The 17,284-nt window shown below is 37.5% G+C and overlaps 1 protein-coding gene across 1 annotated transcript in view; it reads right to left on the reverse strand.

The window, feature by feature from the left end:
• Positions 1-2,058: 2,058 nt before the first annotated feature.
• GPC5 (glypican 5) overlaps positions 2,059-17,284 on the reverse strand; it is a 785,797-nt gene continuing 770,571 nt past the window's right edge. The window contains 1 exon segment of the mRNA XM_049816026.1: positions 2,059-2,219. Within this exon segment, the coding sequence (XP_049671983.1) occupies positions 2,059-2,219 (161 nt within the window).

A 17,284-nucleotide genomic window follows, 5' to 3' on the forward strand; every position in this document is an offset into this window, starting at 1 on the left:
TGAGATACGCAAGGATATCCCACTTAGCTACCAGCTGCCACTCCGGATGGCTCCCATTTAAGGATGCCTCTGGAATTTCCCATAAGTCCTGCATCATATATGCCAGTCCCCATGAGGATGTCTTGACTACTCCAAGAAATCTTAGGTGGCACCAGACACTTACTTTTGGGCAACTGAGTTGCTTTCTTAGGTGTCTGTCTTCATATGAGCTGACTAATGCACTGGGCTTCATTGACTGTGTTGACAAAGGGCTCTGGTCCCTTGCCCACAGAAGGACCTCAGGCCCTTCAGAGCAGTAGCTGGACACCAGGTGGGTTTTTTTACAGCATCTTAACTGGCACTTGTTGCTGGTATTTTAGCAGTTGAATGTTATCCTGTATTTCCAGTGACTGCAGTGACAGCTTAGAGATATAGAATGCATATGTAATACATATAGAGCACATATGTAAATATCTGTATGTAGACATACAGATTAAGGTACCTTAATCGAACATTGAATCCTAACCTTGCTGTTATATCTAGATAAAATGCAGTTATATGTATATTTGCATATACATGTACAGTATCTAATATGTAGTTTATCTGAACTATGAAAAGGAATTCCTACCAAAATTAGCTGAGTTTACACTGTGGACTTTTTTCCTTTTTGAAGAAAGACAGAAGGGCAAATTCAACAATTTCTGTTTTACAGGGATCATGTCCCAGAAGGCAGGACTTTAAATACAAAATTCATAAAGCGCTGAGCAACTCTTCCCTCAGTTGCAAACAGTTATATGTAAGGTTGTGATTAGCAGCACAAAGTCCACATGGAGATCAGTTACTCCTGGTTTACCCCAGGGGTTGATACTGTTTGATTTCTTCATTAATGTCCTGAATGATGCAACAGAGTGCACTCTCAGCAAGTTCTCACAGAAGATACAAAAATGGGAGGAGTAGCTGATACACCAGGGAGTTCTGCAATTCAGAGTGACCCTGACAGACTGAAGAAATGGCTTGATAGGAACCTCATTAAGTCCAAGAAAGGGAAATACCAAGTCCTCCACCTGGGCAGGAAAAACTCCATGCACCAGTATATGCTGGTGCATGCTGGTTGGAAACAGCTTTGAAGAGAAAGACCTGGGGGTCCTGAGGGACACCAAGTTGAACATGAGCCACCAATGTGCCCTGGCAGAAAAGACAACCAAAGTCCTCCTGGGATGAATTAGGAAAACTGTTGCCAGTAGGTCAAAGGAGATGATCCTCCCCCTCTGCTCAGCACTGGTGAGACCGTACCTACAAGTGCTGTGTCTAGGTCTGGGCTCCCAAGGACAACAGAGACATGGACATACTGGATAGAGTCCTGCAAAGGGCCATGAAGATTTTTGAGGGACAGGAACAAGTTTTATACAAAGAGAAGCAGAGACAGCTGGGAGTGTTTGGCCTGGAGAGGAGAAGATGCAGAGAGGATCTTATAAAAGTGTATAAATACCTGATAAGGGGAGTAAAGATGGAGCCAAACTCTTGTCACTGGTGCTGTAACAGGACAAGAGCAATGGGTACAAACTGAAATACAATAGATAACATTTAAATGTAAGAAAAACTTTTTCGTTATAAGTGTTCAAGCACTGGAACAGGTTGCCCAGAGAGACTGTAGAGAGACCATCCCTGGAGATGTTCAAAAACCAACAGGACTTGGCCTTGGGCAGCTTGCTCTAGTTGACTCTGCTCTGAGCACAGGTTTGTCTAGATTATCTCCAGGGGCCCCTTCCACGAGTCAGTGACTCTGTGATCTCCTTTGTCCAAATTGTTTTTAAGAGAAATAGTATCATAGTCAACTTATTTTTAACACAGAATATTATAAAAGGAAACGTGATTTTGTGTGACTATACAGGTGTTAAAAAAAAACACAGGAAAAATATTACACAAACAACTTTGTTAATATTCAGGCCTAAGATCAGAGAGGCTGATATTATACAAGCTATCATAAACATTGCTATATCCACCAGATCCCTTATTCCAGGCTTGTGAGTGGGGACAAGCAGATGACAATGAGACACATATCAAGCCAGAGCTAAATAGTTACCAAAGACTGAGAAATAGTGTTACCAAACTAATCAGCATAAATGTCATCTAATCAGCCATTGTTGTACATCCTGCTCCAGTTGTGTCTAAAGTTCTGCCATCGTTGGTTTGATGGATTTGCTTTACGTCACTGAGATTCGTCTTGTCTGGCATCCCTGCTGAGACAAATAAGAAAATACAGTATGATGCATGCCTTGTCACTACTGGCAACATGTTATAGCTAGAACAAATTTAAATATCCTCAGCACACAGACTGTCACAGTTTAGTTTCTAATTCTCATGTTACTGCCAAATTCAAAATCCTTTATAATTGCATCTAGAAACATACACTGTACTATATGGCTATTCATCATTGAAAGTAGTTCAGAGGTCTGCCAGCTCTGAACAAAGTTGTTCTTGTAGAAGTATATCTCAACAAACATTTGCAGACTGAAATGAACAGTTTTGCAAGTCCCACCAGTACCTAAAAGTCCACTGCTCACATCTTTCTTGGATTTGAAGAAAAAGGGAAATAATTTAATGTGAAATGGTTTGTGTCTGGGTCCCAATATCATTCCAAAATAACGTGTACCTGATGGAAGGTATGCAGCAAGGTATACTTGTTGCTATGTAAAACCTCCATTTTGGCACAATTTAAACAGAATTTACAACATTGAAAGGCAATATGGTAAAGCTAACTTTAAACAGGAACTCTTTTACTGAGTTCCCGGCTGAATATTTTTACTTTTTTGGATGAGGGTAAATATTTCTCCATCTCAAAACAGTGCTTTGTATGGAACAAAGATGTAATCACCCATTATATTTCCCCTGCCTGGTTAAACAATCGGAAACAGAAGGTCTCGGAGACACATTCAGATTCGGTAGCATTGTCAGCTGCTTATATTTGCTATGCATACTTCTAGACTAACTGTCTTATCCCATATAATAACTTGTGGCATGCCACTATCAATCAAAATTAACAAGTCTAAATTCAGTGTTATTACATGCAACAAATATTGACATTGTAATTACATCGAGACTGAAAAAGGCTTCATATAAAGCAAAGTCAATATTTATGTAATTAGGTCAATACATATATAATTCAGAAGGTAAACTCTACTGTTGGAACAGCAGCATTAGAAAGAAGCTCAGCTCTACTGAGCTGACATATTGATTTTACAGTCTAAGTTTCTGCATTATTATTCATTGTTTAGATACTTCTTTCCTCTCTGTATCATTAGGAAAGATGAATAAACTAGTGATTCTTTCTTTTTTTATTATTATTCAAAGGGACTGTGATGAAGTATAAATATTTTAGTCATGGTGTTATCCTCTTTGTTAAGCTGGTTTAAACAGAAGCTACAGAGAATCCTCATTTTTAAAAGGAACAACTTTTTTGGTGCTTGTGTTAAAAATAGTCTTTTCTCTAAAAGCAGCTTGAAAGCTGCTCTTTGTGAACTTGCTGTATATACTCAAATCTCCTTCCTGTAGCTTTGAAAAAAATGCATTAAGGGAAGAGTCAGCTAGAGTCAATCATGTTGTCTGAAAACCTGCTAGAATGAATTTGTCTTCTTTGCTGCTGTAGTTAGGTAGCAGGATATACTGCTATTTTGTGTGGATTTATTGATCCAGTGCTCTTGCCCGGAATTTGTGAAAATTAGCTCTATGACTACAATTCAAGTGGACGTACAAGGAGGAAGAGTCACAATAGATGTTGAGAAGGAGGGAATACAACTTTTTAATATAATCTCTGATGTGAAATGAATATAGTGTTAGGATTGCAGTGTAACCATACAGCAAAACTTTCACCTATTTAGTCTCATAGGTCTATGCAACAACTATGACTTTATTGAAATGAGAAGTTCAAAAAATATGTTTAGACATGATCCTGTGAAAAAATCACTGAACAGAAAAACACTCCTAAAAAATAGCCTATTTTAACAGAACTAGCTTTTTTTTTTTCCCCAGAATGCTATGCTTTTTTTTAGGTAGTTCTAATAAGTATAACTTTAAATGTAATTCCTACACCTAAAGCTATACTTTCTACTTAAATAAGTAGGTTCTGTTGCCCATTATGCATCAGGATTTAAACATTTACGTCACCCTTCATATATCACAATCAGTAATGGAAGTGATCCTTTCTTCTAAATGAATTTAACTTTTGTAGTTCACAGCAAACTTGCAATGAGAGCTATCCAAACATTTGTAGCAGAACAGACCAAAACCAAAAGCTAACTTGTTTGGGTTTAGTTTCCTCACATGCTAGAAGCTGGAATTATGTTATAGAAAAGGCATTTAAGTTTCCCAAATATTTCAAATGATGTCTGATAAATGTCTAGTTTAGTATCAAAATCATACTAGAGCTAATATTTTGACTGGAAAATGGTAAAATTCAGAAGTTTCAGCTGAGATTCAGAGTCTTTTCTTCTGAAGAAAAGCAAGAATTGCAGCAAAGCAGAAGATAAATTGCTTGGAAATTAAAGTCCAAATATAACGTTTGCATGAACCTATATAAAGTGAAGCTGCCAAGTATCACATACCTGTTCCCAGCATCAGCTGTGAAACGCAGTGGCTGCAATTTAAAGTATTGTCCTGCTCTGGTAATCAGTAAAAAAATTTCACCAAACATTGTGATAAATATTACAGCATCTCATTATAGTATAACAGCTGCAGAGTATTTCTAATGCTTTTAAACATCTTCTAAAGATATTTAAAGCTTGTGAGAGGTAATAGTACTGACAGCCTTGAGAGCTGACCTGTTATGTTCTCCAGAATAGCTACAGCAGCAATACCATTTCCTTCCAATATTCGGCAAGAGTCATTAACCTTGATTTGAAAAGTCAAACTTAGAGTCACGGAAGATTTTCATTTGACATGGAGCTTTTCTACTGAGATTGTCAAAATACTACAAAAATGGGCTATGATTTTTGAGCAGTAGATGCTTGTCTACCAAGGGCTATGCTGGGACTTAAAGCATTTTAAACATATTAAATGGAACATCCTCTAATAATGGCCTAGTTTGAAACCAAACCATAAAGTGTTTGTGTAGTCTAACCTCAAACACCTTGCTCTCTTATCTTGTATTGGCTGAGTAACATATATCAGAACTAACATGGGCCTTCAAGGGAAAATGAAACTGCCAAATGAGCTGCTGTGGAATCCCATTGGATATAAATCCTGTCAAAGATTTACAGAGGAGGAAGAACGGGATTTCTCTCTGTGCATTATTCTTATGATGTTCTGGAAGATTCAAAACACCGCTTTTATGGCACAAGCATTTTCTATGAGTCTCAAATATGAGGAAGAATCTGAGTAAGGATGCAACAGTGTTTCAGATAGGAAAAAAAATGTGGAATGTGACTTTTACAAGACAACACTCCTGTAAAGTTGTATGCAAAATTCTTCTTAGAAAGGCAAATAATTATTTCAATCATTATGTGTAAGCTAAATTTTGGTATCTTATAACACATGAGCTGTGAAGAAAAGCACTGATAACTGATTCTGTCCCAAAATGCGCAAGAAAGATCATGAAGAAGCTTTAGGAAAGGTTAAAGAAATACATAATGGTCAGATGAATACACAAAAAACCTGATGTGCTGTAGATGAATGTTGAAATATGAAGTTGGAAATAAAATTTACTCTAATGTGATACCTGGAAAAGGATGACATATAGGCATGTTGGTCATGAATTTTTAGATGACAGTAAGGAACAATAATATTTTGGGGAAGTAGAAGATAAATTTGGATGCAACTGATAAAGCAAACTGAAGAATTTGTAGACAAAAGCAAAAAGAATAGCATAATGATTAAGAGGAATGAAGGGAAAGTGATATCAGAGCAATGGGCACAGGAATTTGCAGCTAGTTAGAGCTAGGCCAATCTCCTTACTGTGTCAAGTAAACACCAACAGTGACTAATATCAACATATTTTTGCAGTATGAAGGAAGACATAATATTAGTTTGATTCCTGCAATTCACAATAATGAGGTCTCAATAATGACTTCATGCAGTTAAACTTTTAAAAAATGCATTAACTGATTTTAACAAAAAGAAGAGGAAAAAATATTTACTTTGCATTGTCATTCCATAAATTAAAATGATACATTAGTTACCAAACCTTTTTTTTTTTTTTTTTTTTTTTGATTGGCCAATTTTTCTCCATCTGGAACTTTTAAAGCTTCTAATGGATGTCTCCTCCCATTCTTTTACTATTTTTTTGCCAGGTTTATTCCTAACTACGTAATATAATGAAAATATTTCAAAACATATAGTTATACTAACTAGATCACAGAGCTATGTTTTAATACCTCAGACATGCTTCAGTTTGTATGTAGTGGTTGCTGTGAACACTTGTACTTCCTACTTTAAGTAATGTATATATTCCTTTACAGAACAGTAGCTATATGTGAGAAAAAAATATTCAGTGTATGTATGTCAGATCATTCCCCAGCTACTGTGATTAAACCATTAATCTTAAAAGCATCACAAAATACTTATGAGTATCCAGTGCTTAGAAAGAAAAGTGGAAACAATAGACTACCTCTACTATTATTCAAAGACTCTTCTATGTGAAGTTTGTGTGATGTTGGCCGTGAAGTCTCAATAAGGGGAGAAAAAGATGTCCAAGAGGAACGATATTATGAATGGTACCAGGCAAAGGACTAATTTCTTGAGGCCATTTTCATGTTTTTATGAGTGCACTTATCCTTGCAAAAGCTAAGGAATGTCCCTAAAAGGAAAGCATATGCTATATAATGCTTGAACATATGCCTCTTCGGGAAAACTGTGTGTTTTTATGCTGTAGTACAACTTTTCCCTTCTCCATTGCACAGTAAGTGAAACAGAAAAGAGCAGGGGGATTGTAATGGATAATCTCAGAGGTGCCTTCCAACCTGAACAATTCTGTGATTCTCTGATTCTGTAAGTATTAAATGTTTCACAATTCAGCATTAGTCAGGAACAAACAAGCAAACAAAAAAACCCCACTAGATTTCACTAACAAGTAGTAGAGGGGGAAGGAACCTCCACTGCTTTGCCATTCTTTGACTACATCACTGTTGAAGACGTGAACAGTGATATAAGAGATATTTATGCTGTGGATTAAGCCAGGAATCAACTTAGTGAAAAATGTATCTCTGCTTTATTTTGTTTAGTTTTCATTTCATGAAGGAGAAAGTAACAGCTGATCCACAGAGGCTAAAGGAATGTCAAAATTTTCAAGCATTTTTCCAATGAAGCTTTTGGCATTTTTAGGCTTTAATTTTAAAGAAAAATAAATTATCTAGCATTGCACATTGGTTTGACATATCTAAATTATAAATCAGGTTACTCAGCTGAATTTCTTAATACTTTAAACTTGTCTTTCAGTGAAGTTCCATTTGCTACAAGGTTCACGAGAAAAGAACAGAAGAGTCAACATTATTCATTTAGAATGAATAAAGGCTTTTGCATTCTGTAACTTATTGTTACATAAACATACATGTAACAGCTGCCCTATCAATTACATTAAAGAATTAGCACAGAAAACAGGCTTTACTGATGCTAAAATTGTATGTAGTAAAGTGATTTTGACTCCTATCCCCTCGTGTCTTTCTCTGAGGTCTAAAATCTTAATTTGGGTGCAATAAATTATTGTATCTGGTTTTGTCAATTCTAATAGCTTGTCAGTAAAGGTAAGTTGAAAAAGAAGGTTCAAAACCACAATGAATAGATTTTGCCAAAACAGTAATGTCTCTGTTTCACTATTTGAGTCTGCCTGTGACCATTGCCTGATACTTTTGAGGTGGGAAAAACAATAAGATATAGTGAAAAATTTAAATAATCAGTTCATTGGGATGCCTAGCTTCTGTCATTCAGTGATTAATGTGTGCCTTGGAGCATAGGGATACATATTTATTATCCTTATAAAGTACAGTGAATGATTCTCATAATTCTCATAAACTCATGCTACTTTTTCTACAGCCACTTTGCCTTATGCAAGAAGAAACCAAACCAAAAGCAATGAAAAGCCAAAATAATAATAAAAAACCCCAACAAACTGAAAATGTGCTTACACCTTCTCAGTTCTATGAGATCATTTTTAACTATGAAGGACAGAGTCCTTAAAATACATCCATTAAAAACAATTCAGTACAGCTTTTTTAAAATCACAGATGAGCTCATATTTTGGCAAAGCAGAATTTCATCTGCTTTGCTATAGTGGTTATATGGGTCAGTTTGTGTCAGAAGTGTTAAGTTTAAGTGTGAGCACCATCCCAAATGCAGCATAAAGTAGCATTATGCTGATGCTGAAGTAGTTGGCTTTAGAAGATAGTAACAGATGATATGTAAGACGTGATTAATTCCACTTAGTTTTTTATATCTGTACGGTCTACATCTACAGCTAGGGTTCAGTTGGTTAAACATAGCTGTCTACAGACATTTTAGATGCAGGGGACAGGGGTGTCGCACTTAGCACACCGCTGCCCATCCAAAAGAAGCCTGATTCATATAAAACCCTTTAAGGATGTCTTGGACATCCTAGAGCATCTCCAGTGGCTTTTGGCACTTCTGTTTAGACAATGGAATCCTGCCCTCCCTCAGTTAGCTGCTGGAGTTCTCATTATAGTGAAGTAGAGAAATAAGTAAAAGCAGAAGAAGGAGATGGAGTACTCTGATGTAGATATTTGGACAGATAAATCCTACACTTAGTCACATAACAGGTTGACCACTGAGTGACCAGTGAATATTTTCCAAAATATTCCCTGTCATTATGCTTTATATCTTTGGTGGAAAAACAAAACTAGATACCGAATCATTTAGCTCTCGGAAATGGATTACATTTTAGAAAATCTAGGTAGGAAAACAAAAAAGAAAACAAAAAAAACACAAACAAATAAAAAAGTGAGGTATTGACTGAGCTCATATTTGTTTCACCTGTAGTCTTATATTTTCACTTTTATATCTAAAAACCTGCCTTTAAGCATTTTTGGTGTCAGCATCTGGTGTTGAAGGGCAGGATGAAGTTTTGCCATATTGCCATGAAAATAGCGAACATCCGATGTGTGCAAACATCTCTGAGAAGCCAGTACCTCATGAAAAAGTTTCCTGCTTAAGTAGCCCAAGAGTCATTACAGCTATACTGAAATAGCTAAATACACATCCCAGGAGATCCTTCAGGCAAAGTGGTGTTGAGTGGCTTATGTCTAGAGTACTCAGAGATAGCAATACCTAGAATAAACTGCTAAACAGATCTCCACTACAAAGTACAATGCCCTGCATCTCTTTTAAGGCACACACAGGGGTCTCCTTGGCTCAAAGACCCAGTTATCAGTTTGTTTGGTTTTTTTTTAGTTCAAAGTGCCTGAAAAAAACTATGAGGGCTGTGCTGCAACCCACCAGGTGGTGTTTTTATAACATGAAACTGAAGGAGCACATTACAGGCTCTGGGATATGATATCCAGGCATGGGAAAGTGTTTTGAAAATAAAAAGCCTGCTGTTGAGGGGCTTCGTAGGGCAGAGAAATCCAAGCCTTTGGCCGTCTGGTTTGTTTTGCCTTTTGGAAGCAGTCCTTGGAATGAATTATCCATGGAATCTGAGGTTTGTTTTGGAGGGACGGAGATGGTTTTCCTTAACGCTGAGCCACGGAGTGAACTAACATTTTTGCAATGTGGATAATGGGAACTGAAACCATGGGACAGCTCACAAGCTAAGTTACTTGACAACATAGACATAGCCAGAGAAATCACTTAAATTTGGAGAATTGCTTAGTATCATAGGAAGGTTCTGTACTGTGATATAAATTCTAGCAGCAAATTCTTTATGTCCTTATGAGTCTCACCTCTGGAATTGGCTAGTCATTTCTTTCAGGGAAATGCAATCATGTGGGTTTTCATGGCTGTTCCTAAGAAAAACAGCTCAGGAAGCCTGTATCAGATCCCAGGAAGGACCTTGAGTATGAGTACCAAAGGACTGAACCTGACCTATATGCCACAAGGTGATGTGGAACAGGGAGATGATGCTCACTTAAGAGCCAAGTCAACTGAAAATTTACATTTAGCTTGCCTCCACAAAGGGAGATCATCAATGACTGGTTTTGTGTCCGTATGTGAAGTGTGGTGATAATCAAGCCACCGTTAAATTTATCTCTCAGAGTAACTTTCTTGTGCTTTATCTGCTCTACTCTTAAGTGACAGAGTTTTCACCAGTTTCCCCAGGGAAAACTATGTCACTGTCCATATAATGTTGTATGCCATAGCACATTAGAACTCTTTGAAACACAGTGTACTGAGCTGTTGTCAGTTTTTATTCTCTGTCTATGCACTAAACATAGATTCTGTTATGAAGAAAGTTTCTGGAATAGGTAATTGGTACTTATTTGGAGAAAATAATTTGATCCCAAATCCTCCTTTTTGACTTCATATATTCTAATGATCATTGTAATAATACACAAATCAACACAAATAGCAATTATAAATGCACAGGGAATATCAAGATGCAAATAATCTCACCTACAAACAAAGGAATAGTATTACTGTTATTGTTAGAAAGCAATTAAGAAGCCTGCCTAATGGCATTAGCTAAGAGAATTTTGCATGCTTAACCATATATTAGGAAATGAATCCTACATATCATGTTTAACTGCACATTTTTTATGAAATCTGTATATATGAGAAATAGAGTGCAACCAATGATCTTAACATAAGTCTGGCAAGTCATTTTAACTACAAGAGCAGCAGACATTAAGTCTCTAGTCTAGTATTTGAAAATTGACAGTGGCATTTGTTTCACATTATACACTAATGAACTCAGTATTTCCATTTAAAAAACAAAGCTTTTATGAGTTAATGTAACACAAACAAATGGTGTCACAAACCAAAACATTTCCATTTATTTCACATTCCTAAGAATCAGAAAGAGAAAACATTATTTGTTGAAATGTTTAATGTATACTTTTTTACTTGTCAGTTTTAGCATATAGCAAAGTATTAGATGTCTAAAAGATTAGATGTCTTGGTTTTATTTTGCATACAGAGACTAAAACATAACTGTATTTTTCATCTGAGGTAGAGAGAACCACAGTAACCTTCATTAGTTCTATTCTTATTGGTTTCTCACGTAATTGCTTCTAAATCCATGTTCATTAGATGACATGTTCATTCTAACTTCAATGCTCTAGGGTGCTGGAATCAGCATTGTCAATAATGCCTGTTTTAAATGAAGAAATCCATCTTTTCAATCCTTTTCACTATTGAGGAACTTTTAACCTTTATCATTAACCTATGCAAAGGTTTTGTAATCAATACAAAATTATAATAGGGCTAAAGTCCCATAAATCAGACTGGGTAAAGTAAGCAAATTCTTCATTCTTTGAATTTTCATCTGATTTCTTCCTATGAGTCAGATGTCCCATTTAAATTACTGTCCTTTGAAACGATTTACCCACGTGATTATTTTGTAATTTTTTTTTTCAATTTGCTGTAAGAGATTTATAATCAACAATTCTGATTTATACAAAACTACCGTCTAGAAGAGATGAATTTGAACTGAAAGTAATGTGTGAACTTGGATTGAGGCAGAATGTTACCAATTAGGCCCATTAAGAGAAGGAAATACTTTTCAATTTTTTTTAAAGCATTCATATTCCCAAGATTTATGGCCCAATTTCACTGTAGCAGTTCATTATTTTACTGTTTGTCTAGATGCTGTTTTTAAAATGAAAGTATAAAATCAGCATTTTCCAGAAGAGAAATCTGAACTAAAGCAATTCCCATTGTTAAGATGATGAAGTAAGTTTGGTAATTTTTTGCCGGTCAGTCCACCTAGAATTCCAATCATTCCACTTTCTGTTAAAAGAAACATAGCCTGTAGATTAGTTTAATCCCCCCCCCCCAAACACTGATACATTAAACTGCCCTTCTTAATTTTTGCTGTAAAGCATATTTAATGACATATTTCCACAATTTTAGCTGGTTTAAGGCAGAACTGCTTGCTGTCATTTCCTCATCATGTCTGCTGGGTGGGGGCTAGAAACCCACCAGTTTCCATGCACTAGCACGTGCAAGAGCCTGTTCCCAGAGGTGAATGATCAGATCTATGATTTTTCTTGCTGAGTTAATTTCACTGCAGCTTGAGCTTACTTTTAGAACCACCCCACGGCGGGATCAGATAAGTGCTGGCAAGAGGAAGAAGGATCATGCTGTTATAATCTGGGAAAGGACTTAAGCTGTCAGCTAACCATAACATTGTAAAGCACCCAGAAACAGACTGTGAAAAACGTATAATCCACTGTTGATATCTGACCTGAACACACAACAAAGACTGGATTACTGACAAAAAAGGAAATGTAGAGCAATAAAGAAGGTAGACATCCTTGTCTCCATTCCTTCCCTGTAAACTAAAGCACAGCTTTTCTCCTTATAAATAAGAATGCAACACAGAGATTCTATTCAGGTGATTTCTCTTCCTTTCTGGGACAACTTTTGGTTGCCCAAGTTTTAGCTCAGCTATTATGTTGAAAATGTATCAAAAGCATATGACTCAAAAGAATCTAGTTCCTCATGTCTTCTTAGAAATGCATTTTCTAATCAGATTATGAGGTTTAAAAACATAATTTTTCACAGAAAGTTTTGCTCTCTGATTTTCATTTCAGAGACAGTCCTTTCTGGCAGAGCATTTCAATTTCTTTCAGACTAGATGAATGTCTGTGATAAACACCGTGGTGCTTGCTGACGAATATTGATCTGCAACCCTCAATGTGTTTAGTGTTACGAAATGCCATAGGAAGTCTTGTGTCCCAGTGCATCCCACAAGTACAAGATCTTTGATCTGAAGTCACTAAAAATTCACAGTTAAACATCAAAAGAAGTACATTCTTTAAGTTCAGAGATAACCGTCAAGCAATTCAAAGACTAAACCTGGTACCTGTAGAAGTTCTACCTCTCCCCAGGAAAGCTCGTCTTGCAGAATTTGTATCAATATGCATGTTTCATGTAAATATATGGTTCCCAATCAGCAACACACAAATAGTGCTGCTTCTGTTTGTCACCCAAGTATCTGTCCCTGAACAGAAAATAAAGCTCTCCCCTTCATGCTCCCACAGCCTAACATGGCTGACCATTGACTCGATTGGCTCTGGTCAACTGACTGGGGGAAGGTGGTTTCTAACAAGAGCAAAATATCAGTCTCCAGGCTTGTAACAAAAAAAGCAAGTAATGTAATAATGGGTTTCAAGATAACATGGGGGGAAAAGAAAAGGAAAGATTGAGGGGAAAAAAATGATTTCTTTGTTTTCAGATCTGTAGTATGTTTATGAAGGAAGCCAAAATAAAAAAAAAAACACCTATATGGTTTCAACAGTTTCTTCTTAAAAATACATAAGCCGTGTCTGCTCCTTACTTCTAACTGAAGGGGAAGGCCCATCTAATTTAACTTACTTAACTAACTTAAGCATAAGAAAGAAACCGAACTACTATTTTTGGTTAATTTGATAATTTAGATAGATTTTCACAACAGGTTTTTAGTCACATTGTAGCTCTTCAAAGAGAACAGGAGTGTAGATGGATAAGAAACAGCTGAACTTTCACAGTTTAGGTTTTTAGCCTGAAGATATTGATCCAAGAGAGAAATAATTGAGTAAACAATGAATGAGGGTTGGAAACCAAAGAGAAGAGAAAAGAGAGAGGTGACCTCTATTTAAAGTAACTGTGTGGACCTGTAAGTTAAAAGTACCATACATTTGCACTTTTTTTTGGTTGGGGGGTACTAATTTTGGCTTTAGAGCTACTTCCAGTGGGGCATGGTAAGTTGAGTTGTACCACGGTCAGTGAAGAGCCGTGTGAAAATGTTAAAGACACTAATTTTGCATGCATGGGTGAGTCATGGGAACTAAGGGGATACACTGTGGAGTCATTCTGTGAGCTTTCTTTTCATTTTAAGCTACCAAGTTCTTATCCTGACCATTCACTGTCCTTTAAGCATGAATACTCTTCTTGAGCCTAACTAAGTGTCAAGAGACGAAGACCACCTCCTCCACCATACCCCTGTTCTCTGTTGAAGCATCGGCATTTGGCAGGAGAAGGGGAGATAATAACAGAGTGGCCTTGGCAGAAAACACTACTTACCTTTTTCTTCTTTTAGATGAAGAGAAGGCAGGTTGGACTTAGATCCCATAGGCAGTGCAGCAAGAAAGAGAAAGCTTTGCAAGAAGCCTGTGCCCAAAAGCTTATGAATGTATGCCAGACATGAGAACAGTAACTCACATCCCTGTCCTTCATGTATGTTTCCTAGAGTTTTGTGAAGTTGAGGTGCCTACCTTAGCACAGCTATCATTTCTTGGGAATTAGTGGAGAGGGGAAATCCTTCCAGTGGAGTAGAGACTGGATATGAGACAGTTTAAAGCATATGATAGCTCTTAGTGCCCTGAAACTTTTTTGTTTTTACATAGTCCTCTTCCAGAAAATGGCAGCTGAATAATGAGGACTGCTTCGCAGACCACCAAGCCAGGTTTTTCAGCCTGACACCAGGCATTTGCGATTTTATGGAGATGAGAAACCATGAAGTCACAGGCATAGGTTTGAGTGACTGTTCAGGATGGAGAAAGCAAAACCTGGTGCAAATTGTATCTATTTCTAGCAGTACAGTCAGTCCTGATGCAAGCTATCTTCTCAGGACAACTGGGCCTTAGAATTAGGACTTTCCCTTTTGAGGGACTCCAAATTGGAGCTCTGAAGGAAATTAGCATGTGTATAGGGCGAAGGATTAGAGTGCCTGGGTCCTAAAGTTAAAAAAAAAAAGTGTTCACTATGCAGTGAAAAAGGTCTACATCTTAGGAAAAAGTGAGCTATTTACTTAGATCTTCTCTTACACACTTAATGTTAAAATAACTTCTTGTATGCTTTAAAGCATTTGATTTTGGGAACTATATCCAAGCTGGGTTTATTTTTATTTTACCACTAATAAATATTTTTAAAGGCTTATAGCAAAATTGGCAGATGAGGTCACACCTTAAGGTAAGGCAGCAATGGAGGCATTAAGAAAAGTAGACTACTGAACTTATACCATCAAAATCTACAACCAGTGTAAGAAGACCAAGACTGAAGTTACGCAAACTAGAAATTGGGCATGGAAAGGTGGAATTTCTTGTGCAACTAAAAAGGCAGAACTGGAGCAGAATGAATGAATGCATTCAAAAGCTAATGTAAGTTAAACGACAAAGGAAATTCTCCAAAAATAGTTCAGCAGAATAAGCAGATGAACTGAACTGCTGAAAAGGCAGACTCTAGGTTTTTAATAAGTCAATAAAACTATAAGTCTGGGAATGTCATGTAAGCTTAAGTAGTAGTCATGACATGTCTTTCCTCCCTTGTGGTCTGCCCTCCTCCTGTGTGCCCTCTCTTTCCTTCAGGCTCATGGATGAGTCATATCATGTCATGCTCCTCCTCCACACAGTCCCAGGACGTTTTTTTCAGTACACTCGGGTCATGCTCCAGCAGTTTCCACAGTCATCAGGGAATTAGGGAGCAGCAGAGATGCTCAATTTGTGTAGCAGGAGAAGAGTATCAAAATCCAACACCCTCCTAGACACCAGATCAAGATGGTGTCTCCTCATTTCGCCATGAAAGCTGTCGAGAAATGCAGCTCTGAGTTTGGAAGCAGGGTTACAGAAGGTTGAGAGGTGAAATGAATTCTCCCAGGGGTTGCTGCTCTGTCTGTCTGGGTACTGAGGGTGACCCTAGCACAGGCCATACTTTTGGTGGTGTGGTGCAGTCCTGCAGCAACTGAGCAGGCCTGCATTGGTGACAGTAGTAACAGGTTCTGTTGACTGTCAAGTGATGCCCAGGGAAGGTGAGGTATTGAATCGGAGCCAGGTCCATCCAGGAGGACCAGTGAGGAACAACAGCAGGAAATGGGCCCAGAGACAGGACTGAGGAAGAGGTTTCCTTCAACTTTGGTCAAGATAAACATACTGGGAGGAAAGTGAGAAAGCATCTGGGGACAGAAATACAGTAGTCAGTCATTATGAAGAACTTGCGTGCTGGTTTTAATTCTTCATATATATATATATATATATATGAAGGAGATATCCTGTATCCAGCTGTTCCTGGACTGCATCTATGTTTCTAGCCAACATTCAACAGAGGAGTCTGAAGAACACAGTCCTTCCAAAGAAATGGAGGTCTTTGAGATACTTGTCTGCTGCCAATACGTGGTGAGTCAATATCTCTTTCCAGGAAAGTCTGGGGGTAGGAGGAGGGAGACTAAGAACTATTTCCAGCCATCCTTCTAAAAGCTATTCTCTATTAACTCTTCCTAAGAACTTGTCACTGGGTGTCTCTCTTCCCTTCCTTGCCCCCAAATATCTCCTGTCCGTGTTCTCCTGAGGAAGTGAAGCCCAAGCACCCTCTTTCACTGTTCTAGGTGTCAGCCTCACAGCAGGGTGGCTGTATTGGGACTACGCAGCTTTGAAAGAGGAAAAGGGACTAGTCAAGGCCTTTCTTTTAAGTGAATGGTCCGGTTTTTATTTTCAGTTCTAAATTATCCATTGCATCTATAAAACATGCTAGGAATTTCAGGGATGCGTAACTCTTCCTTTATGGGAACAGAATGGAGCACTTTCTGTGTGACTCTGTTCCGTGCTAAATAGACTGGGTGGGTGGGAAAAAGAATAACAGCGTTAGCCACTAGAGAGGACCATATCTGGAGATGACCTCAGTGTAGGAATGTAGCAAGTGAATGCAGCCAGCTCCTCCAACAGGGACCTGGGCATGACCCTCTACCTTTCAGAGTCTTACACTGACTTGCTGATTCCATCAAATGGGCAGGAGAACAAAATCCTATCAGAAGATGCTAATCCATTTGAGCAAAACCACTGAAATATCTCAGATTTATGCATAACAAAAGATGATTTCAATAGCCTGTCTGTTTAGCCAAATGTGTGTTGATATTGTCACTGAAATGTGCACTTGCCACTTGATCCAATCATCCCATGCTGTAGTCTTTCTATTCCCCAAGTCTCTCTTTAAACTACTCAGTCTAGATCTGACTTATAGTGTAATATATCTTTGGTTGAGATTAAAGGCAGATGAAAATATTGCAAATAATATAATGCTTCTTGCTTGATTAATCCTAGTCTTTTCCATGGGAACCTATTTATTTCTTCAATCCAAACCTTGAATTTCATATAAACATATAAGGAATTCAGATCAGCCAAGACTATGTAACTTCTACAAACATTGGTTTGTATATACTACTATTAAGTAGAAA

This window comes from Accipiter gentilis, chromosome 13, assembly GCF_929443795.1.
Source record: "Accipiter gentilis chromosome 13, bAccGen1.1, whole genome shotgun sequence".
NCBI lineage: Eukaryota > Metazoa > Chordata > Aves > Accipitriformes > Accipitridae > Astur > Astur gentilis.